The sequence below is a fragment of the Ornithorhynchus anatinus genome, chromosome 4 (genome assembly GCF_004115215.2).
Source record: "Ornithorhynchus anatinus isolate Pmale09 chromosome 4, mOrnAna1.pri.v4, whole genome shotgun sequence".
NCBI classification, from domain to species: domain Eukaryota; kingdom Metazoa; phylum Chordata; class Mammalia; order Monotremata; family Ornithorhynchidae; genus Ornithorhynchus; species Ornithorhynchus anatinus.
Genome location: NC_041731.1, coordinates 89,831,470 through 89,856,373, shown reverse-complemented (window position 1 = coordinate 89,856,373; position 24,904 = coordinate 89,831,470). Strand labels below are relative to the sequence as shown.

Below are 24,904 nucleotides of genomic sequence, written 5' to 3'. Positions count from 1 at the left end.
TTTGTTGGTTGTAGTCCACTCAGCAATATTGAGGTTGGCCCAGATGGCATGCTCTGACTTCAGTGCTTAGAACAGCACTTGACACATAGTAAGAGCTTATCAAATACTATTATTATTATTATTCAAATGACCCCAGACACTGAGGGAAATTGGGACTAGGCTGAGGAAACCGCTGAGAGACTGAAGTGTTTCCATGGCTAGTATGAGAGGGCTCAAAGGTGGATTAGAAAACCAATATGAGCCTTGCCTCCCCTAACCCCCACCCTCATCAAAATCTCACCAGAACATACAACCTAGGCCAACACTCACAATCAATTGATCAATCAATGATATTCATTTATTGAGCACTTACTTTGCACTGAGCACTGTAGTAAGCACTTGGGAGAGTACAACAGAGTTAATAATGGATAATAATAATTATGATTATGATGTTCACTAAACACTTAGCAAACTATGTACCAGGCACTGTTCTAAGCACTGGAGTGGATACAGTGCTCTGCACATAGTAAGCACTCAATAAATATGACTGAATGAAAATCGGGTTGGACACAGTCCCTGTCCCAAGTGGGGCTCACAGTCTCAATTCCCATTTGGCAGATGAGGTAACTGAGGCACAAAGAAATTAAGTGACTTGCCCAAGGTCACCCAGCAGTGCCGGAGCTGGGATTAGAACCCTTCTGACTCCCAGGCCCATGCTCTATCCACTACAGTATGTTGCCTCTCAGAGTTGGTAGAAACATTCCCTGCCCACAGTAAGCTTACAGTCTAGAAGGTAAAAGGGTGAGGTACCCCTTGGCTCTCAATAGAAGGCAACATTAATTTGTGAGGAGAGAGTCTAGGAGTTTCATACATGGAAAACTCTAGAAAGGGAGATGTCTTCTTATTTTACAGCATCACAAGAGTGATAACATTTTGGGGTTACTAATTAGTTACAGATCATCTCTATGAGATACAAAAATTTGACAATGACAAATACTGAAATCAATTGTAGATTGGAAAATTAAATATAAGCTACGAAATCTGAGCCTCATCATTTTCATATAGAGGTAAGGTTCCTTCTTTTTAACAAACATATTGCTATACCCCAATTTGGGATTCTTAATTGGTTCCTATAGTAAAAATTAAAGTGCATTAACACATTCCCAAGATCCAGAAACACTGATCTAAACTTATAAAATTTAGAAAGTGATAAAAATACAATCTAGTTACATAACTGAACAGCAAGATATTACATACCAATAAATTTTGAATTCAATTTTCAAATAGGATGTTTTATAAAAAGGCTGTGTAAACTTTGCAGTACTATTTCAAAGTACTATTTCACTGTAAATAAAACCATCACTAAAATTCAAGAATGCTATTGCAAAAAAATGCTAAAAAAGTGCATTATAATGGGAGGGAGGGTGGTTTAAGGGAGAGAATACTGGGGTTCAGGATAACTCAGTTCTAATCCCAGGTCTGCTACTTGCCTGCTGTGTGACCTTGGGCTTGATCACTTAGCCTCTCTAAGGCATTAGTTTCTTCAACTGTAAAATGGGGATAAAATATTCTTTGACTGTGAGCCTCATGTGGGACAACGACTGTGTCTGATCTGATTAGCTAGTTTCTCCACCAAACTTTAGTACCATAAGTGCTTAATTCCATTATTATTACACCATTAATGGAGAATTGCAGAATCAATCCATCAATGGAATTTACTGACCACGTACTATGTACAAAGCACTGTACTAAGCACTTGGGTGAATACAACAGAGCTGGCAGATATGTTCCCTTCCCTCAAGGAGCTTAGAGTCTAGATGGGAAGAACTAATAAATAGGTATTGACCAATTCAAATGAGATTGAAATGATATTTCAGGCACTGAACATGAGAAGTCATTTTTTGATCAGGACTTTGGGTCTCATATAGGTCCTTTCATCACTTCACATACCAACAGATGAATGCAACCTTTGGAGGGGTCTTCTTTGAATCAATCAATCAAACAATCACATTTACTGAGCACTTACTATGTGCAGAGCACTGTACTTGGGAGTACTTGGGAGCAAAAATACAACAGGATTAGCAGACATTCTTCCTGCCTATAATGAGCTTACAGTCTAAAGGGGAACAAAGTTTTTCTTTGTTTTCAGAGAAAACAAATAAAAACTAAATATATAAACATGCTTCCATGATTCTGTAATTCTTATTATCTGTAGGCTACAATGTTTTCATCAAATTTCATTTCTTCAGATTTATTAAGATTCTATAGATAGTACATTATTCTTATAGATAGATTAGATAGAGTCTCGATTCTGAGAAGGGGTTATCTCTAAATTTAGTATATAGTGCAAAGAGTTTGCTTTAAGCTATAATAAGAATTGCAGGGATAAAACAAGGCACTTATAATCTTAATCATTTACCCATTAGTTTAAGTTTCTAAATAATCATTCTTTCAAAAACACAACAAAAGAACACATACCAAGAAATCGGATAGTTCTGCGCACCAGTGGATTTATATAACAACAGTCTCCTGTTAAAATAGTTTTTTCTTGGTTTTCAAAATCTCTTGTGGCTAGTTGTAGACAAAACACAGCAGTTTCTCCAACTATTATCTTGGGGAAAAATATAAAGATACAAAAAGCATATTAGAATACATCAGGTAAACATGTTAATGATAGAGAAATAACTATTCCATTAAAACAATGAGCCAGATTCAATAATTCTATGTCATATTCCTTGTTTTACCAATCTGTCTATTCAGGGAACAAACTGACATAACATAACTTCCAGGAAAAAAGTTAATTTAATGCATTTATTTATTCAATTTATAAACTAGCAATAATAGAATATGAGATTAAAGTTTGACAGTCAATCAGAAAGGAAGTATGCTGTAAAAACTGTTTATTATCTATTTTCACCCCATCTCTCTGTTCCCATTCATGTGCATACTCCTCAAATGTGTTAAATGCACCTGCTGATTCTATTTCCTTTCCTCCGTCTTCCTTCTTGACCCTCTACCATCTGAGATCACACATGCTACTGATATCGTATTCTCCAGTGTTACCAGGGATACCCTCTCACTGCCAGCTTTAATGTATTCCACACTCTTCTAGTATTTCTGGACCTCTCAGTTGCCTTCAGCCACATGGACCTTTCTTTCCTTCTGGAAATGTTCCCTAACTTTGCTCTGAGTCAGTTCTCTCAACATTCTTCCCTTAACTCTCTGGCCCCTCATTCTTGGTCTCTCTTTTCACCTCTTCATTCACCTCTCATCTCCTAACTGTGGGTGTCCTTGGAGCTTTGTTCTGGCTTCCCCTTCTACTCTCAATCAACAATACTGACTGAACATCTACTGTTCACATAATACTATTCTATCAAATGCGTCGAGGAATACAGTATAATAATAATGATAGTATTTGTTAAGTGCTTACTATGTTCCTGGCACTATATTAAGTGCTGGGGTAGATACAAGCAAATCAAGTTGGATACTGTCCCTGTGCTATGTGAGACTCACAGTTTCAATCCCCATTTTACAGATGAGGTAACCGAGGCACAGAAAAGTGAAGTGACTTGCCCAAGGTCACACAGCAGACAAATGGCAGATCCGGGATTAGAATCCATGACCTTCTGATTCTGAGGCCCATGTTATCTCCACTACGCCACACTAGACATGATTCTCTTAAAGTCAAAGATCTTAACATCTTAGAATGGAGACTGATATTAAAATAAACATAAAGGGGGATGTATTAGAGTGTGAAGATATAAAGGGAAGCATGTGAATATTTTGGCACTTACATAATGCAGAAGTGCTGAAACAATTAGACTTCCCCCCTTCAAAGACCTATTGAAGGCTCACCTCCTCCAGGAGGCCTTCCCAGGCTAAGCCCCCCTTTTCCTCTGCTTTTCCCTCCACTCCCTATCACTCTGACTCACTCCCTTTGCTCTAACCCCCCACAGCACTTGTGTATATATGTACTTATTTATAATTCTATTTATTTATATTAATGATGTGAATACATCTTTAATTCTATTTATTTATGTTGATGCCTGTTTACACGTTTTGATGCCTGTCTCCCCACTTCTAGATTGTGAGCCCGTTGTGGGCAGGGATTGTCTCTATTTGTTGATGAATTGTACTTTCCAAGCACTTAGAACAGCTCTGAGAAAGAAAGAAAGGAAGGAAGGAAGGAAGGAAGGAAGGAAGGAAGGAAGGAAGGAAGGAAGGAAGGAAGGAAGGAAGGAAGGAAGGAAGGAAGGAAGGAAGGAAGGAAGGAAGGAAGGAAGGAAGGAAGGAAGGAAGGAAGGAAGGAAGGAAGGAAGGAAGGAAGGAAGGAAGGAAGGAAGGGAGAGAGAGAGAGAGAAAGAAAGAGAGAGAGAGGGAGAGAGAGAGAGAGAAAGAGAGAAAGAGAGAGAGAGAGAGAAAGAGAGAAAGAGAGAGAGAGAGAGAGAGAGAAAGGAAGGAAGGAAGGAAGGAAGGAAGGAAGGAAGGAAGGAAGGAAGGAAGGAAGGAAGGAAGGAAGGAAGGAAGGAAGGAAGGAAGGAAGGAAGGAAGGAAGGAAGGAAGGAAAGAAAGAAAGAAAGAAAGAAAGAAAGAAAGAAAGAAAGAAAGAAAGAAAGAAAGAAAGAAAGAAAGAAAGAAAGAAAGAAAGAAAGAAAGAAAGAAAGAAAGAAAGAAAATGTCAGTAGGAGATACAAGATGGTAGATGAGAAATCAACCTGGGAAAGTCTCCTGAAAGAAATGTGGCTTTAGAAGACCTTTGAGGATGGGGAGAATAGTGATCTGACGTGAGAATGGGGAGAGAATTCCAGACAGATGTCTCAACTCGAAAAAGAGATCAGCTGCAGGACAGATGAGACTGAGGCTCAGTAAACTCATTTATTCAGTAGCTACCTCGCCCCATGACCTCAACTACCAACTCGACACGGATGACTCCCAAAATCTCTCTTACATCTTCTGCAATCTTACATTTCCTCTTGCTTCCAAGACCTATCCATATGGATATCCTATATCCTCCCTAAGCTCATTATACCTAACACTGAACACCTCATACTACATTCAGCAAATTGAACCCCATTTTGTGGTTTACTAGTTGAGCCTGTCATTTCGAATAGTACCACCAAAGCTGCTATTTATTAAGATTTCCTATAGATTTACTTTAAAGTGAAATCACATTTTTTTAATACTTCCATATTTTCCCTATTCATTTTATCAGGGCAAAATTATCTGAATGAATTTCACAGGGTAATTTCCAGAGAATTGAACTTCTAGAGTTAAAATCTAGACCTTGTTATGCAATTCTAAACCAGATAGGCCAAGGGGATTGCTAGAAAACTGACCCTCTGACCTCCTACACAGATGGAAAGTGGAGTTGACAGGCAATTTCTGGAACAAGTGGGAACTGGAAATTATGAGGAGGAGTTGTGGGGACATGTAGAGGATAATACAGGGACAGGACTGTGCTTCTGAAATGGTTGCAAAGTCTCCAGGTGGAGGAACATGGTGCCCACTGCAAGGTAGTAGCTGTCCTGGAAAATTTGTCCATTTGTGGACAAAGCTCATAAGGGCCTAGAAAGGGCCAAGTCAAAGGGGGCAGAGAGAGGGGAGGTGGAGTAAATGAAAGGGAGAATGGGAAAGGGAGGGATAGAAGTGCTATCCATGGTGGAAGCAGTCAATAAATATATCAGTCAATCAATCATACTTATTGAGTGGTTACTGGGTACAGAACACCATACTAGGTGCCCAGGAGATTGCAATATAACAGACTTGGTAGACATGTTCCTTGCCCACAAGGAAGTTACGGTCCAGAGGGGGAAAGAAACACTAAAATAGAAGAATTAATAATAGCTATTGAGCTATCTACTAAGGATTTGGGAGAGTAATAATTGTGGTGGAAGCAGCGTGGCTCAGTGGAAAGAGCACGGGCTTTGGAGTCAGGGCTCATGAGTTCGAATCCCAGCTCTGCCACTTGTCAGCTGTGTGACTGTGGGCAAGTCACTTAACTTCTCTGTGCCTCAGTTCCCTCATCTGTAAAATGGGGATTAAGACTGTGAGCCCCACGTGGGACAACCTGATTCCCCTGTGTCTACCCCAGCGCTTAGAACAGTGTTCTGCACATAGTAAGCGCTTAACAAATACCAACATTATTATTATTATTATTGGTGTTTGTTAAGCACTTAAGACGTACCAGGCACTGTACTAAGCGCTGGGGTAGATACAAGGTAGTTGGGTTGGACAAAGTCCCTATCCCACATAGGGCTCACAGTCTTAATCCCCATTTTCCAGATGAGGTAATTGAGGCACAGGGAAGTGACTTGCCCAAGGTCCTACAGTAGACAAGTGGAGGACCCGAGATTGTTAAGTGGAGGCCCTCCTCACTCCCCAACCCATGCACTGTCCACTAGGCCATGCCATTTCCCAATACACAAGAGTATGATATAACAGAGTTAGTGGACAGGTTCCCTGCCCACAAGGAGTTTACAGTCAAGAGGTGGCTCACCATTTAGTTCTGTGGGGCTGGGGGTGGGAATGAATAAAGGGTACAAAACCAAGTGTGAGAGTGACATAGTAGGGAGAGAGATTAGGGGAAATGAAGGATTAGTCAGGGAAGGCCTCTTAAGGAGATATGATTTTAATAAGGTTTTGAAGGAAGGGAGAGTGATGTTCTGCCAGATTAGAAGAGGGAGGGCATTTCAGGCCTGAGGTAGGACAGGGGTGAGAGATAAGTGGAGAGATCGGGGTACATTGAGTAGGTGGAGCAATCTGACTGGGATGGATTGCAGAAGTAAATCAGCAACATAACACTGGAGGGGCCAAAGTGATTAATGTGGAGGTAGATGGGCAAGGAGATTCCTGAAGAGTGGTGAAGGATGAACTGAATGATTTTTTTAGGAAACTGATCTGGGAAGCAAAGTGAAATAGGGACTGAAGTGGAGAGAGACAGGAGGCAGGGAGGTCAGCTGACACACAAGTTAAAACAGGATAAAATAAGTGCCTGGATCAACGTGGTAGCAGTTCGGATGGAGAGGAAAGCGCAGATCTTAGCGATGCTGTGAAGGTAGAACCAACAGGAATTGGTGATAAATTGGTTATGTGGGTTGAATAAGAGAGATGAGATGAAAATAAGGTCAAGGCTATGGGCTTATGAGACAGGGAGGAATGTGGTGCTATCTATAGTGATGGGAAAGTCATCGAGAGTAGAGTTTTGGAGGGGACATGAGTAGTTTTGTTTTGCGATACAGATTGAAGGATTGATGAAAAGGGGAAGGGAGAGGTAAAAAAAAGAGAAGAAGGAAAGAAAGAAGGGAGACCAAGATGAAAAAGTGGAAAATAGAAAGTATAGGAAAATTAAGAAGACACCAGGGAAAAGAAAGAAAAATAAGAAGAGCGAAGAGGAAGTGGAATGGGGATGATGGAATATAGGAAAGCACAGGAATCGCAAGGAAAATAGAAGAGTTAGGGATGGGATGGGGCAGGAGATAATTAACTCTTCCCCACTATCGCTCACTTCTACCACCGTTAAGCTCTGCCAATTGCCACTTCATAGGCCCAGCATCTTGGCTCCCAGCCACCCCTGTCATGGACTTTGAAATCCTGAGTTGGGCAGCAGGTAGCAGTGGCAATCATGGCAATCCAGCCATGACTAAACTAGCTTATGAATAGGAAATCCACGATGATGGGCATTTGCCTCATCCTGCAGCACCAGAGGCTCCTATTCAAGGCCTGCAGGACCAATTGACTTGTGGTGGTCATAGTGACTGCTGCTCACACCCACACTGAAGAGCAAGACTAGAGGGAGAGGCTGAGGAGTTCCATCCCAACATAATAATAATAATTATGGTATTTTTGAAGCACTTACTATGTGCCAAGCACTGCATGTTAGCCCACAGCAGGATGCTTAATGTGTCCTCTCTTATACCAGTCAGGTGGCAGAAAGATGACTCTCCTGTCCAAATGGAACTTCTGATAAACTTTTTCGAGACATCCGTTGAGCACTGCATTTTTCATTTGACTACTGCCTCAGTGCTCTCCTAAATACTGAAATGGGGATAAAATACCTGTTTTCCCTTCCTCTTAGACTGTGATCCCCATACGGGACGGGAATTTTATCAGATCTGATTATAGTATAATCTTACCCAATGTGTAGCAGTGTTACAGAACACAGGAAGTGCTTAAAAATGCTATCATTATTATTCTGATGGGATGGAAATTCAAAACTACATTAAATCTCAATCACATGAAATCAGAAGGGTTAGTATACACCATGGTCAATTAGAAAATAGCAAATATGACACTACCAAATTTCCCATGGTTATTTTAGTTCGAAGTTTTCTGAATTTATGATATATAAAAAGAAATTGAAATTTTGAATTTTAAACAATGAGCATTTTCAGCAAACCTAAAGGTAAAGACAAGTTACAAATGCAATTTCTCCATAGATTAATGGCTTTATACGGTATTTGTCCAGTTACATTCAGTTCAGTTCGCTATGTACATTATGTACATTCAGTATATTATGTTTAGTTAAAATGTGGTGAGGCCATATTCCTTATCAGCAATGAGAAAGATAGAACTTGCACCAATTGCTAATCTGCTCTTTCTTTATACGTTGCATTTTTTTTCCCTTTCTGCCACCATCCAACAGAATGAGCACAGGCTGATCCAAGGTCTAACCCCATCTCTGCCACTGACCTGTTGGGTAACCCTGGGCAAATCTCTGAGCCACAGTTTCCTCATCTGTAAAATGGGGATGAGATACCTACTCCTCAATTCCTATTAAATGTGAGCTCTGTGAGTTCTAGGAAATTCTTCAGAAATATCACAATTATTATTACTCTCACTATTATCACTATCCACTAGATCGCACAGCTTCTCGATCTGAGCGCTTGATCAGAGATTTTACTCTTCATGCTGTGTCACCACTGGGTTGCCTTCAGATTGGCTTCTTTTCAGGAGACCAAGAGCAATGGAAAAGATCTGTGTTGCCAGCAGCCTCGTGGGCACTGCCAGCAGCTACAGGAGACCATCTGTTAAGTGGGCACAGAATGGCTTATCTTCCCTGGGAGGATGTTACTCTTGGCATCCTCGGCGTGAATGGGAAAATTGTGAAAATTGTGTTGAGTATTTAGGAATGCAATCCTTTAATTGGAGGTGTCCATTTTGTTTCCCTTTTTTAAAACTTGTAGGTACGCTGTAGCCAACATGAAAACCGTGGGATTCAATTAGCTCTTTTCAAGCCACCTGCAATATATTTCAAAACTATGAGTTGTGTCTTTACGTTTAAGTGAAGCTATCACAAAGAATTCATAATATAAAAGACATGCTCTTGCTAAGAAAAACAAGTCTGACAAGTCCTGTTGTGGAGTTCCTATTTTAGATAGTTTCTCAAAAGAGGAATAAAGTAATACAGAGATTATATTTGCTTGCTGTAGTCTGCATATTACTGTCAATTTTTTGGAACTAATTTACAGGCCCAAAAAGTATTCTAGCAACCAGGATAATTCTGGTTCAAAGAAATGCCGTATTATTTCTTTCGTTCCCTTTGAGATTATCAGCTGACACTAGTAGTTAAATGACTTAAACCTTTCGTGACAACATATTATACTGAAAGATGCATTTAGAGGATTTTTTTAATGTCCAAATTATGCACGATCTCTGATCCCTTCTTTACGTTGCTGGTCCATGTAGTTCTTTGTAAGGGTGTTATGAGCTCATGTCAGTTCTAATATCTTTGAAATTAAAATCTTTCCCCACCCCTCAAGAACCTCCAGGGGCCGTCCATCCACCTGTACATTAAACTCCTTAGCAGGGAATTTAAAGCACTCAATCACTTCACCCCCTCCTACTTTACACCTCCCTGATCAGTGCTTAGATCAGTACATGACATTCTCATTTGAGTTCTTTTTCCCAGGGCTTAGTACAGCGCTTTGCACACAGTAGGAGCTTAATAAAAACCATTATTTTGGCAGGAATTCAGCACAGGGTCCTTAAGAGATGCAATAAATCTTAATCTAACACTGATTCCTATGTAAGATATTTCATTGCGCTCAATCTTTCAGCCGGATGCATTTCTCACAACGCTTCAGACAACTTCAACTACATCTTCTCTAGTCAGCCATACTTTAAAAATTTGATAATTGCAATCACATAGGTGGAAGTGAATAGGTAGGTGGAGCCTTCACTCGGAAACAACGGCTGAGTCTTCGTCCAGTCACAAATAATTTGGGTCCAAGAATCTGCACAATCAATCACTGGAATTTATTGACATTTACCCTCTAAAAGCACTGTATTAAGCATATGGAAGAGTACAATAAAGTTAGTGGACACAATCCCTGCCCACAAGGAGTTTACAATCTAGCCGGGGAGACAGGTAGTGGGAGGCAACAGAGTTTAAGCCTATGTATATAAGAGCTGGTGTTTGTGTGTGTGGTAGGAGGATAATGGGGGAAAAGAGGGGCCCAAGTTTTCAGGTGACTTGGAAGAGCTGAAGGGTCAGTAGGAGGGGAAATGAGATGGGAAAATGAGAGATTAATCAATGAAGGCCTCCTGGAGGAGCTGCTATTGCCAAAAGGTGTTGAAGATGGAGAAAGCAGTGGTCTGGCAGCTATGATGGGGGAAGGAGTTCTAGGCAGAAAGGAGGATGTGAGTGACAAGTTAGTGGCGAGGGACTACACTGAGGTACAGTGATTAATTTGAATTGAGATAAGCGAAATGTGTAGGTGTAGTGAGAGTGGAGCAAGTTTAAGTAGAGGGAAAAGAGCAGATGATCAGGAGATTCTGCTTGATGCAGAGAGGAAAAGATAGCCATTGGCGGTTACCGATGAGTGGGGAGATGTTGATGAACTGGGAGGCAGAGTGAAGAGTGTGGGGAGATCAGTGAGGAGGTTGATTACTCAGGTAGCAGTTACGATGGGATTCAAGTGTTTGGACCAGGGTGGCAGGTTGGTTGGCACTGTTGGCAGCATGGTGGCAGAAATGATGACACACATTCTGAAGTTGTTAAGAGAAAAAGGAACACGATTTGGTATGGTAATTGCGTTTTTCACAGTGACACTCAAACTTGCCCATCCATGACAGCCTTGCTCTGGTTATGGCAGTGGTGAAAAGATAGTTATGAAGTCATAACTGATACAGACTTTCCACTGTGATGCTTTACTGGTCCCTTTTATTTCCTTGGCCTGGCCATGTCCATTTCACTGCTATTTGATTAGTCTGGATCCCATCCTCCTTCCTTATGTTTTTGAGAATCTTTTTCAATAAAGTGCTGTTTCATACTGCACCATCGCTTTGCCTCCAATTTCACTTATTAACAATTCGTTTCATTTTTCTCATGAGTTTTTCCTTCCCTTGTTGTTTCTTTATTTCTCTAGGAGCTCAAGATCCCTCATTTTTTACTTATTTTCTTTATGAATAAGAGTTCACAGTCCAGTATTTCCATTCCTTTTTATATGTTTTCATTTTTTTAAACTCTCAAATTGACCTATCAATTAATGTTATTTATCAACCACTTACTCTACTCAGAGCATTAAGCATTAAGTATTAAGTATTAAGTATTAAGCATTTGGGAAGCAGACTGGCTTAGCAGAAAGAGTTAGGGCCCAGGAGTCAGAGGACCGGCTTCCAATCCCAGATCTGCTGCTTGTTTGCTTTATGACCTTGGGCAAGTCACTTAACTTATCTGTACCTCAGTTTCCTCATCTGCTCTTCCTCTCTTCTAGACTGTGATCCCCAATTGGGCAGGGACTGCATCCAACCTAATTAACCTGTATTTACCCCAGCGATTAATATAATGCTTGGCACACAGTACTCCCTGAAGAAATACCACAATTATTAATATCATTATTATTACCATTATAATTATTGGGAGTAGAATGCAAAAGTTTGCTATATATGAACTCGGCCCTCAAGGATCTCACAATGCAGTAGGGGAGACAGATATTAAAATAAATTAGAAATAGGTGAAGCGGCAGAGCATAAGGATCTGTATATAAGTACAGTAGGGTTGGGGTGTGCATAAAAGTGATTCTCTATCTACTACTTCCCTCCTATCCTTGCTGATCTTCAAAGGCTATTTTGGGATTTTCATAGCTAATTTAACTTCTCACTGTGGGCAGGAATTGTGTCCACCAAGTCTGTGGTAATGTACTCTCCCCAATGCTTGGTACAGTGCTCTGCACACACTCCCCTGACTTCTCTTCCTCACCCTCACCCTTCTTTTGCCCAAATTCCCAATGAGCCCCAGAAGAGAAGTTCCCTGCTACTCAGTCCCAAGTCAGGAGAGTGGAACCTAACCATTTCCACAACCGATCCCAGCAGACACACCACCTCTGCCCATTTTCTACATCGGGAACATACACTCCGATCCGCATCAATCACCGAGCCTGGGAATGGAACCAAATGAAATTCAAGTGAGTCACTGAAGATGCTGGTGCCAGTACGCCCAACTGGGATTCTCCGGTCAGATCTCACTGAGTTCAGCAGTAAAACCAGCACACAGGTGGAAGCTGCCCGTTCCCTCGCTCCACAATACTTATGTATTTAATAGACTTATCATCAGAGACATTTTCTGGGAACAGAATATTACAATGTGCTTGGTTAGGTGGAAAGTTACTAAATTACCACTACCCATCATGGGAACAAGAAAAGCTCTTGGTGGTTAAGTTCACTATGAGCAGGGAACGTATCTACCAACTCTGACTGCATTCTTCCAAAGGCTTAGTAGTGTGCTCTGCATACCGTAAGCGTTCAATAAATACCATTGACTGATTGACTTATTAAGTGAGAGTGTCTCCCCAGTTAGAATGTGAGCTCCTTGACAGCAGGAAATGTATCGCTTCATTATTCTGCACTTTCCAACCACCAAATATAATCAACTGCACCAAGCAGGTGTTCAGAAAATGGAACTATTACTATCTTGTTTTCCATCTTCCATATTTATTGAGTGCTAACTGTGTGCAAAGCACTATAGTAAGTGCTTGGGAGAGTACTATTCAACAGAGTCCTCTTATGGGACTATTTGTTTTTCTTTTTGGTGTTATCATTCAGTCACTTAGTGATACTTAATGAGTGCTTACTGTGTGCCGAGCACTGAACTAAGTGCTGAGAAGAGGTGGTAGACAAGTTACCTGCCCACAGAGGTGCTTACAATCTAGAGGCAGAGACAGATATTATTGTAATTTTTATATATGTACCTCAGGGTTGTGGGGATGAGGATGGAGTGGTTACCGTATTCCCAAAGGGTACAGATACAAGAGGACAGATGACACAGATGGTGAGGGAGTCAGAGAAACAAAGGTTAATCAACTGCTGGCAGGCACCTATATTGAAATTTAAATAAAATGGCTTTTGGGGGTAATCCTGTTTTTCCCTTATGCATAATTGGTGGAGCCTTTCTCTTGTAAGTAATTCTCATTCTGGCATTTGCAATGTTTATCGAGGATTCATCTGGATCCATATTTCTCAAACTCTGTCTTTATATCTTATCCAAACTCTCTTTCCAAAACTGTCACATCCTAATTTGCTCATTTTTGGACTCCCAAGTGGACTTTTTTTCATATATTTCTTCAGTTATCTCTCTTCTGACATTTAGTGGCTCATCAAAGATATTGAACATTTCACTGTTCTCAATCTGTGTGCATCACCAATACTCATCTATTCTGTTGCTCCTATACCTTTTCTCACTCACCTACTTTTTCCCTAATAATGAGATATGGGAAAAAGTTGTTTGATTTCCCACAACATTTTCTCTTACAATTGTCTTCTAATTCCACATTCCTAAAAGGCTGCTTCCACGGGCTCTCAAACCTTGCCACAACCACTGAGATTAGCAGCATGGAGACACCATTGTCTTCTCTCCCTCCATGGGTCCCTGTTCCCAGCTTGCTTCATGCCCACTGCATCAACCCATGGCATGAGGCTTCCACAAAAGCCCAGGAAAACTGGTGGCTGGTGGATGTGCCCTGAACTCTGAACCCCCAGGGAATCTGAAATTCTCCTCCTCTAGATACAGCTCCCTCCTGATTTTGCTTTTATTTTGTGCATATATCAGTCTTGTGTTTTAATGTTCATCACCCTTGATGTTTCTTTCTCCACTGCCTTCTCCCCACTTAAACTCTTAGATTGTGAGCCCTCGAGGGACAGGGACCATGTCCAATTCCTACATGTACATTCTCTCCCAGCATGTAGTACAGTTTTCTGCACACAGTAAGCACTTCATAAATACTATTTCTATTCCAACAGTTCTCATATCTATACTTTGGATGCCATGCCAGTAACCTATTTTTTAAAAATAATTCTCAATAATCTTTCCAAATCCCTTGAGATCAATATGTAAGGGTATAAATAAAAATATATGACTAGCTTGAAATTTATGCAAAACCAATTGATCTAATCAAAACCTCTTTGCATAAAGATTTGTTTCAAATTATATTCAAAGACTTATTCCATGAATGTAAATATAACTTAAATGGCAAACTAAGAGAAATGGTGCATCTCAAAAAGAAAAAAATACATATTTAATCTTTATGGAAAAACTAAATGGGAAAATGTGGGCTTCCTGCTCAACATTTTAATTAATAAATATATCATTGCAAAGAGATGATATTTAGTAGTTTCAAAAATCAAAGAAGTTCTAGAGAAGCATATAAATAGCGTCTATCATATTTATAGAAGGGTTTTGGAGGTTTGATTAGAGAAATTTATCTGACAGGTGATAACATCTTATAGATAATTTAGAAAATGAAAAACTTCAATATCATATAATTACATCAGCAAAACATTGCAACAAGGATCAAAAAACTTTGCTTCTTTATCTTTAATTTTGCATTCCAACAAAAACAAACTTCGCTCTAATTGCATATAATCAAGTTCTGAAGTCATGAATGAAATCCTTTAAGCAAGTCAATATTGCAAATAATGATTTGAAAAATGGAAAAGGGTTTTGCAAGAATAAAATTTGATTTCAAACTAAACAACTAAGTAAATTGTTATTTCACAGTAGTAAAAGTAAAACAGATCAGGAAACACCTGGGCATCTGACAGCCTAAGGGAAAACCCAGAGAGAGCCTGTCATACATTTGGACTATTAAGTTCATCACTTCAGGAGAAGAGTTCTAAATCTAAATTGTTCTAAATTATCTTGGATGAACAGTCCAAATTATCCTCAAGAATGTGTCTGTCAAGCTTCTTAGATTGCTGAGATGTAAACACAGGGGTTATAAGACAAATGCTCTATTTTTATTTTTTATGATAGGGTATTTAATTAGATATAGCTCTATAAGCACATAAATTTAGGCATGTATTATATAAACATTTGTAATTACATATCTACAGTCATATATGAATAAATATATAGTCATAAATATATATTTTAATAGGCATCTTGGTGATGAAAAATTTGGATGTCACAATTGCATTTATTATTCATTCTATTAGATTATTTATAGATTATTTATTCTATTGCATTTACACACAAAATGAACATTCGCATTATAGTTAATAACTGATTGTAAAATGTGGAGAAATAACACTATTTATTGGGACTGGAAAAAGTGACAGAGCCCACGTGTCAACTTCTAATTTTGAATCTGAGGGGCCAAGAGAGGGTAGGAATTTTAGTGGGGATGAGGAGTGGGAGGGAACAGGTTTCATAGAGTGAATAAGCCCAAAATCAACCAATTGGGATCATTTCCTCATGGATTGAAAGCTCTTGCTCATTGTGGATAGGAAATGTACCTATTTACTGTTCTATTGTGCTTAGTACAGTGTTCTGCAAAAGTAAGCACTCAGTAAGTAGACTGAATGAAGATGTTTTCCTAAAGCTGGGAAGACCATGTGTGGAAATCTAGTTCATATAATTGTAGAGGATATTATGTATGGAGTGGGTACCTAGGGCTAGATGCTAGATCCTGGACCTTGAGGATAACTCAGAGTTTTCCACCATCTCCGGCACAACATAAAGGAAGGAGCATGACCAAGTGAAAAGGGCCCAGGCCTGGGAGTCAGAGGACCTGGGGGTTTAATCCCGGCTCTGCCACTTGTCTGCTGTGTGACTTTAAGTGCAAATCACTTAAACTTCTCTGTACTTCTGTTATGTCACCTGTAAAATGGGGATTAGAACTGTGAGGCATATGTGGGTCATGGACTGTGTCTAACCTGATTATCTTGGATTTCCCACAGTGCTTACTAGAGTGCCTAGCAGATAGTGAAGTGCTGAGCAAAATATCATTTAAAAAAAAAACTGCCACTAGGACAAGACAATCAAGTCACCATTGCACTTTGTCCTCAACAAATTTTCTTCATCCATGACCTACTCACTCATACAATCTGGGTTTGGGGGATTTATCCTGAATTTAAAACAAGAAAATTGGGGAAGAAATAGGGTTTTTTAAACCACCATAAGCTACATCTTAGTTACGTACTTTCAACACAGAACTAGGCCCCTCTCTCCCTCCTACCCCCTCCTCTCTCCACTTAATTGCCTCATTTGCTGTGTAGAGTTCCCTTGTCCATGCCTTACTTCCTATAGACTATGATCTGTTTGAATAATGTGTCAAGACAATTAGTTTTGTAGGTATTTTTCTTGACTCTAAATATTCCATGAACAAGTTAGAGAAGCATAAGAGCCTAGTGGATAGAGTATAGGCCTGGGAGTCAGAAGGACTGAGGTTCTAATCTCGTTATCTTTCACTCGTCCGCTGTGTGACCTTGGTTAAGTTACTTAACTTCTCTGCGCCTCAGTTCCCTCATCTGTAAAAAGGGGATTAAGACTGTGAGCCCTGTGTGGGATCGGAACTGTGTCTTGTCCAACTTGATTTGCTACTATTCATTCCAGGGCTTAATACAGTGCCTGGCACAAAGTAAGTGCTTAACAAATGGCAAGATTATTATTATTATTACTCTTATCATTATTACTGTATAGAGGAAATCCACATACAAACACTGTGCGAGTCCATTGGCTTCCCAAATATAAAGTCATCAAGCTTTCAAACTCTCTTGGATGGGACCACATGAGATGGGAATGATAAAATTCAGGGGCAAACAATGATGGAAGCTGGGAAGAAAGGATCAGTGCTGTGGCCTTCCTTCAGGTTCAGCTTTGTTAAATCCCAGATTGGTTCATTAGGACCCCACCAACCATACCCAGCCCCAGGGGCAGGACTTTATCCCGAAAAATCCAGGACAGAAAAAGATCCTCTAATTTGGGTTTTCAACATTTATATGAACAATTGCTCTTTCCATTTGCATCCATTCAGCAAAGTTGTATGTGGTTTGTGTTTTAAAGATTTGGAAATCAGAAATTTCAATTAAATGCTTAATCCCTTATTCTCTGCATGGGCAAAACTATTTTTGAAGTTGATTTAAATTATCAATTGCTTTCCTGCCCCAACTGCACTGATTAGAGTCCTCTAACATTGGAATTTCATCCTTATCCTACATCAAGAAACTGCTCACAGAAAGCAATAGATGGGATTGATTGAATTAAATGTGTTCACCTCTAATTTTAAAATCTTAATAAAAATGTGTAGCAATTTTCTCAAAGAGGGACCATGCTTGGTGAAGAAGCCATGACTCATCCCATTTAAACCTGTACAGCTATCTGGATCTATAAAGTTTAAATCCTGCTTGCTAAAATTTGTAAATGTAACAATAGTATGTTTTTCATTCTTGAAGTCCATCTGTTTGTAAACCTTCCCAATTAGAAAAAAAGAAAATATTCCTATTCATCATCCTTGGGCTTAATCAAATAAAAACATCAGAAATATTCAAACGAGAAGTGTAGTGGTTGCAGATAAAATATCTTAGGAGATAAATATGCATAAAACAGAGATTTGATTTAAAGTTGTACTATTCTCTGATGGGTACAATTAAAAGGGAAACAAAAATCATATTGAAGATTTCCAATCAAAATATGATAATTTTGCAAATTTAAGCAGCAAAAATTATTGTGATACCTTTCACACATGAATGAGCTGATTACATTTAGAAATGGATTCCTTAACTTGTATACAATTAAATTTACAAATGAATTTCAAATTAATTGGCAGAGATAGAAAAGAAGATAACAAATGATGGGTCTGGGCAGAGTAATTTGGAATACTATTCCATATCCTATTCCAAATTACTGCACTCCAAATTTACATCAAAATTTTACTGGCGTACACACGCTCACACACAGACATACAGACATACATGCACATTCATACATATATACGCACACATTTATAAATCACATTTAAAGTGATAGGCAAATACATCAAAATCTTATTTGCATATCAATTAATCAGTGGTACTTATTGAATGCTTACTATGTGTAAAGTACTGTACTAATCACTTGGGAGAGTACAACAGAGTTGGCAGACACTTTCCCTGCCCTCTACAAGCTTACAGTTTATAGAATGAGCTTACAAAATTTAATTCATTCAGTAGGATTTGCTGAGAAATCACTAAATGCAGAAATCTATTCTAGGCACTGGGGAGAGTACAATGAAATTGAAAGTCAGAGACCCTGCCCTCAAGAATCCTATATCAATCAATGGTATTTATTGAGTGCTTATTGTGTGCAGAGCACAGTGCTAAGCACTTGGGAGAGTACACTACTACTGAGTTTGTAGACACATTCTCTGCCCACACTGAGTTTGCAGACTAGAGATCAAAATCCTATTCATATATACAAGTACTTGTCCACAGCCATTGGGTCAAAAGGAAATTACAGAGCATTTTAGAAAAGTCTGATGATGAGTCTGGAATAATATAACTTCATCTTCCAGTACCTCACTCTCCTTCCCTGTTTCTGGATCTATCCCGCCCTAGAGAAGTGGGCACCTGACAACTATCTATCGAATTTACTCTATATAGAGTCCAAATATTATTGGTAATTCAAGGTCCCAAATAGACTGTGTCACTTGAAATATCTAATTGACTTGTCTTCGTAGATATAATTAACTGGAAGACTCTCAAACCTTCACATCACTTCAGGAGCACAGTACTAGATTTCTGTGTCTTACCTTCTCCCTCTCAACCTACACTGCCCTTCAATCAATCAATCATGTTTACTGAACAATTACTCCGTGTAAGTGCTTGGGAGCGTACAATATAACAGAATTAGCAGACAGATTTCCTAACCATAATGAGCTTACAATCTAGAGGGGGAGACAGACATTAATATGAATAAGTAATTTAAGCAGCGTGGCTCAGTGGAAAGAGCCTGGGCTTGGGCGTCAGAGGTCATGGGTTCAAATCTCGGCTCTGCCACTTGTCAGCTGTGATTGTGAGCAAGTCACTTAACTTCTCTGTGCCTCAGTTACTTCACCTGTAAAATGGGAATTAAGATTGTGAGCCTCACGTGGGACAATCTGATTACTCTGTATCTAACCCAGCGCTTAGAACAGAGCTCTGCACATAGTAAGTGCTTAAATACCAACATTATTATTATATAATTTAAAGATAAATAACCACTGAGGGGTTGAGGGTAAGATGAATATCAAATGTCCAAAGATCACAGACTGAAGTGCATAGACAATGCAGAAGGGAGCGTGACCTAGGGAAAAGAAGGCTTAATCAGGGAAGGCCTCTTGGAAGAGATGTGGCATTAGAAGATTAGTGAGGAGAGGTAGGATGGGAAAATCTGATTGAGTGCTTTGTAGCCAAGTTTCTGTTTGATGTAGAAGTGGACGGGCAGCCATTGGAGGTTCCTGAGGAGTGGGGAGACATGAACTGAACATTTTTGTTGATAATTCATGCAGCAGAGTAAGGTATGGATTGAAGTGGGGAGAGAGAAGAGACTGGGAGGTCAATGAGGAGGCAGATGCAGTAATTAAGGTGGGATAGGGTAAGCGTTTGGATTAGCGAGTTAGCAGTTTGGATGGAGAAGAAAGGGAAGATTCTACCAATGTAGTGAAGGTAGAACCGACAGGATTCGGTAACAGATCGAATATGTGGGTGGGATGAGAGAGATGAGTCAAAGACAATGCCAAGGTTTTGGGCTTGTGAAGTCGGGAGGATAGTGGTGTTTTCTATAGTGATAGGAAAGACAAGGGGTGGACGGGGGTTGAGTGTGCAGATAAGGAGTTCAGTTTGAGATATGTTTAATTTGAGGTGTCAGCGGGAAATTCAAGTAGATAAATTGTAAAGGCAGGAGTAAAAGAGATTACAGGGAAGAAGAGACATCAGGGCTGGAGATGCAGATATGGGAATCAATATCTTTCTCTTTCCAATCCTTCATTTTACTCCATTTTCCCCCTACCTCTTTCCTTTGCACTGATATACTGTGCTCTAAATCATAGGTAGACTATGCACTGGGCAACATCCTGATCTCCCATTTCTTGGCAGAACAGAAGGAAACTTTGGTGATCTAAAAGAATTAACATGTCTTTTCTTAGAAGTTTAACCTGGGAAGCAGGTTACTATTTGGCAGGACTCATTGATCATTCCTGAGGAGACACAAGATGAGTCATCATCCATCACCATCAATATGCAAACATTATAAGCAGCTGAAATTAGTTTTAATTTCATGGAATTCTAATTACACTGGAAATATATGAAATCTACATACCAAATATTTGGTCCCTTCTTTTAACCTCAACCATAGCATGCTTAAGCAACACAGGCATTTTGTATCAAGACTGGTATTCTCAGGGGATGCTATTCTCTGAATGTAAACACAGAAATAAAGAAACACTTAACTGGAGGTGAGTGGTTTCTCCCTGTATATATCATCACAACATGGGAGGAAAACTGAAAGAAAGACACTGGATAATAAACTGTCATTCCACAAAATGTTGTTATGATATATTCTGATTCTAATCAAGAGAATGAATAAAGGATGATTTAGTGCTGAGTGAATCGTTTTGTCAGAAATGAGGGTTTAAAGTGAAAATCACATTTTGCAAAGCCAACTTTTAAAATTGTTATTGTTAAAATAATAGATTCAAGGAACTCTCATGACTAAGTTTATTTACCTACCTAATAACAGTAATAGTGATGATGATGATAATAATAACTATAATAACAGCATTTGTAAATTACTTGTTTTGTGTCAACCACTGTGGCAAATTCAACTGGATCAGACATAGCCCCTGTCCCCCTCAACAAACAAGATGGACTGAACAAGCGTACTTATGTCTCATGACCCTCTACTGAACTGACTGTGAGGAATGATTGGATTCTGGACAACATAATGTGAAAGACCTATCCTGGCCCGTATCATACATCCATCAATCAATGGTACTAAGCACCTAATGAGGGCGAAGTGTTGAAACAAGCTCTCGTGACTACAGAACAAAAGCGAGACACACAATTCCTGCCCTCCAAAAGCTTACAACCTTGTGGGAAAAACACACAAATTATTTACAAATAGTGGGAGCAGGAGAATATCAGTAAAGAAATGTCAGGATGAAAGAGCTTAGGAAATAACTGAATAAACTAATAAATATACATACACATGTAAGTGCTGAGGAATAAAATTTATTTATTTAAGTGCTGTTGAGTCGTTTCCGATTCACAGTGACTCCATGGATCTACTTTCTCCAGAACATCCTGTACTCTGTTATAATCCATAACCCTTCTAATGGTTCTTCCACTATCGTTGTAACTAAGTACAGTGCTCTGCACACAGTAAGCATTCAATAAATAGAGAAGCAGCGTGTCTCAGTGGAAAGAGCACGGACTTGGGAGTCAGAGCTCAAGGGTTCGAATCCCGGCTCTGCCATTTGTCTGCTGTGTGACTGTGGGCAAGCCACATAACTTCTCTGGGCCTCAGTTACCTCATCTGTAAAACAGGGATTAAGACTGTGAGCCTCACGTGGGACAACCTGATTACCCTTGTATCTACCCCAGTGCTTAGAACAGTGCTCTGCACATAGTAAGCGCTTAACAAATACCCACATTATTATTATTATTATTAAATATGATTGAATGTATGAATGGTCTCTATAGGTCTAGCTACTGGTTTGCCTCTTCCACGTTTTCCCTGGACATTTCCTAACATAGTGTCTTCTCCAGAAAATTAGTCCTCCGAATTATGTGTCCAAAATATTCTAATCTAAATCGAGTCATTTGGCCTTCCAAAGACCACTTTGGAGAAATAAAATACACGAGCATTAAAGCCCCATGAAGTGGCCAATCCCCTCCACTAGTAACTAATGCAGTTCCTAACTCATAATCATTGTGAATTCTTCATCTATAATCTCTTCTCTAAAGGAGTCTGCAAAGATTTAAATCCAGGCTGGTCCAAACTCCTGACTGATAATTTTCAATATAAGTCTTCCAAACACTCAAGACCTGTATTTTCCAGTTGCATAAAACTCCTTCCCCACAAATGGCAGGGCAGAGATAATGTGGTATCCCACTTAGATTACTGCGTCAGCCTCCTTGCTGACCTCCCAACCTCCTGCCTCTCCCCATACTTCACTCCACTGCCTGGATTATCTTCCTACAGAAATTTAAGAGAAGCACCACGGCTTAGTGGAAAGAGCACAGGCTTGGGAATCATAGGTCGTGGGTTCTAATCTCAGCTTCGTCATGATCAGCTGTGTGACTTTGGGCAAGTGAATTGACTTCTCTATGCCTCAGTTTCCTCATCTGTAAACTGGGGATTAAGACTGTTAGCCCCATGTTGGACAATCTGATTAACCTGCATCTACTCCAGCACTTAGAACAGTGCTCAGCACATAGTAAGTGCTTAACAAATGTCACCATCATCATTATCAGAAACGTTCAGGACATGTCACACCCCTCCCCAAAAATCTCCAGTGCCTGCCTATCCACCTCCATATCAAACAAAAACTCCTTACCATTGGATTTAAAGCACTCCACGGCCTTGCCCCCTCCTACCTCATCTTGCTTCTCTCCTTTTACAACCCAGCCCGCACACTTCGCTTCTCTGGTGCTAACCTTTTCACTGTGTCTCGATCTTGCCTGTCTCACCGCCAACTCCTGGCCCACATTCTGCCTCTGTCCTGGAACACCCTCCCTCCTCAAATCTGCCAGACAATCACTCTGTCCGCCTTCAAGGCCTTACTGAAGGCACATCTCCTCCAAGAGGACTTTCTAGACTAAGTCCTACTTTTTCTCATCTCTCACTCCTTTCCACGTCGTCGTAACAAATTATGCATTTCTATCTCCATTCAATAGTACTAGGGCACAGAGAACTCAAGCGCTTAGGGGAGTAAAATATTAGATATGAGCCCTGCCTTCAAGGAGTTTACAGTCATGCAATGGAGACAGGCAGTGAGATAAATTAGAAATAAGAGAAAGTAATGAAGTAGAAAGATGTGCAAATAAATGCAATGGGGGACTTTGCCACATAGGTTTTGGAATGGCAGTTGGGGGATATAAGGTGGGAAAATCAAAAATTAATCAGGTAAGGCCTCCTGAAGGAGATATGATTTCAAAATGGCTTTTAAGATGGGGAGAGCTGTGAAGTTTTCCCATTTTTTGATTCTCTTTTTCTTTCCACTGGTATCATCCTGCTCTGTCCCTGCCTTGAGAGTGGAGATGGGGTGTTTCAAAGAGTTTCAAATTCAAGCAATTCCAAATTGCAATGAGAAAAAAATTACAGAAATGCAGTGGGAAGGGAGAGGATGACTGTCCTACGATAAGGGGTTCCCTTTCGTTCTCCATTACCACCACAAAAACATCCTGCTCCACCCCATCAAGGACTGAATTATAATAATAACAATAATAATAACAATGGCATTTGTTAAACACTTACCCCTAGACACTGCACTAAGCACTGGGGTGGATACAGTAAATCAAGTTGGACACAGTCCTTGTACTATATGGAACTCACAGTTTCAAACCCGTTTTACAGAGAAGAAAAATGAATTTACTTGCCCAAGGTCACATAGCAGACAAGTGATAGAACCAGAATTATAGTAATGATTATAGTAATAATTGTGGTATTTGTTAAGCGCTCACTGTGTGCCAGGCACCGTACTAAGCACTGGGGTGGATAAAAGCAAATAGGGTTCAACACAATCTCTGACCCACATGGGTTTCACAGTCTCAATCCCCATTTTACAGATGAGGTAACTGAGGGCCAGAGAAGTGAAATGCCTTACCCAGGGTCACAAAGTAGACAAGTGGTGGATCAGAGATTAGAACCCATAATCTCCTTACCCCTAGGCTCGTGCTCTATTCTATGAGAAGCAGCGTGGCTCAGTGGAAAGAGCACGGGCTTGGGAGTCAGAGGCCATGAGTTCGAATCCCAGATCTGCCACTTGTCAGTTGTGTGACTCTGGGCAAATCACTTAACTTCTCTGTGCCTGTTACCTCATCTGTAAAATGGGGATTAAGACTGTGAGCCTCACATGGGACAACCTGATTACCCTGTAACTACCCCAGCACTTAGAACAGTGCTCTGCACATAGTAAGCACTTAACAAATACCAACATTATTATTATTATTATTACTCGCTACGCCACGCTGCTTCTCGATTGAGGACAGAAGTCAGTGGGAGTGCCCTCTCTGCTCCTGGACACTCAACACCTCTGTGTGGGGTGGGCATCTAAGAGCCCATAACTAACCCCATTCCATTACGCCCACTCACCATCATGACTAGAAATCCCATTCATTGCTGGAGTAGGGAACAAGCAGAAACTGAGTCACAGCTTGAGGCTCTCCTCCCAGATTATAACTTTTAGAGAAAAGGAACTGTGTTTTACATCTTCCATACAACTTCTTCAAAGTTTTGTGCAGTACACAGCACATGTGGATGCTTACTACTTCAACGAGCATGATTAACAAAAAAGCCCTTCCAAGTTGTTTTTAAAACAACTCCCCTTGGAGCGTAGTTAGTCCACTGAAAGGAATAAAAATCACATTAGGATTCCTTTCTGTGGTCATTTCACAGAATTTTATCAGTAGAAATAGGCACAAGAAATTTAAAGCAAAGTATACACTCTATTTGAAAAATGTGTATATGCATATA

General features: G+C 39.9%; 1 protein-coding gene across 2 annotated transcripts in view; it reads right to left on the bottom strand.

Annotated features, from left to right (window-relative positions):
• The window catches only part of PLPPR5 (phospholipid phosphatase related 5), a 98,874-nt gene that overhangs the window by 60,029 nt on the left and 13,941 nt on the right, over window positions 1–24,904 (bottom strand). For both annotated transcript variants that reach the window (XM_029062053.1, XM_029062054.1), the window contains exon 2: window positions 2,458–2,590. In XM_029062053.1, coding sequence (XP_028917886.1) covers window positions 2,458–2,590 — 133 coding nt within the window. The remainder of the gene's footprint in view (window positions 1–2,457; window positions 2,591–24,904) is intronic.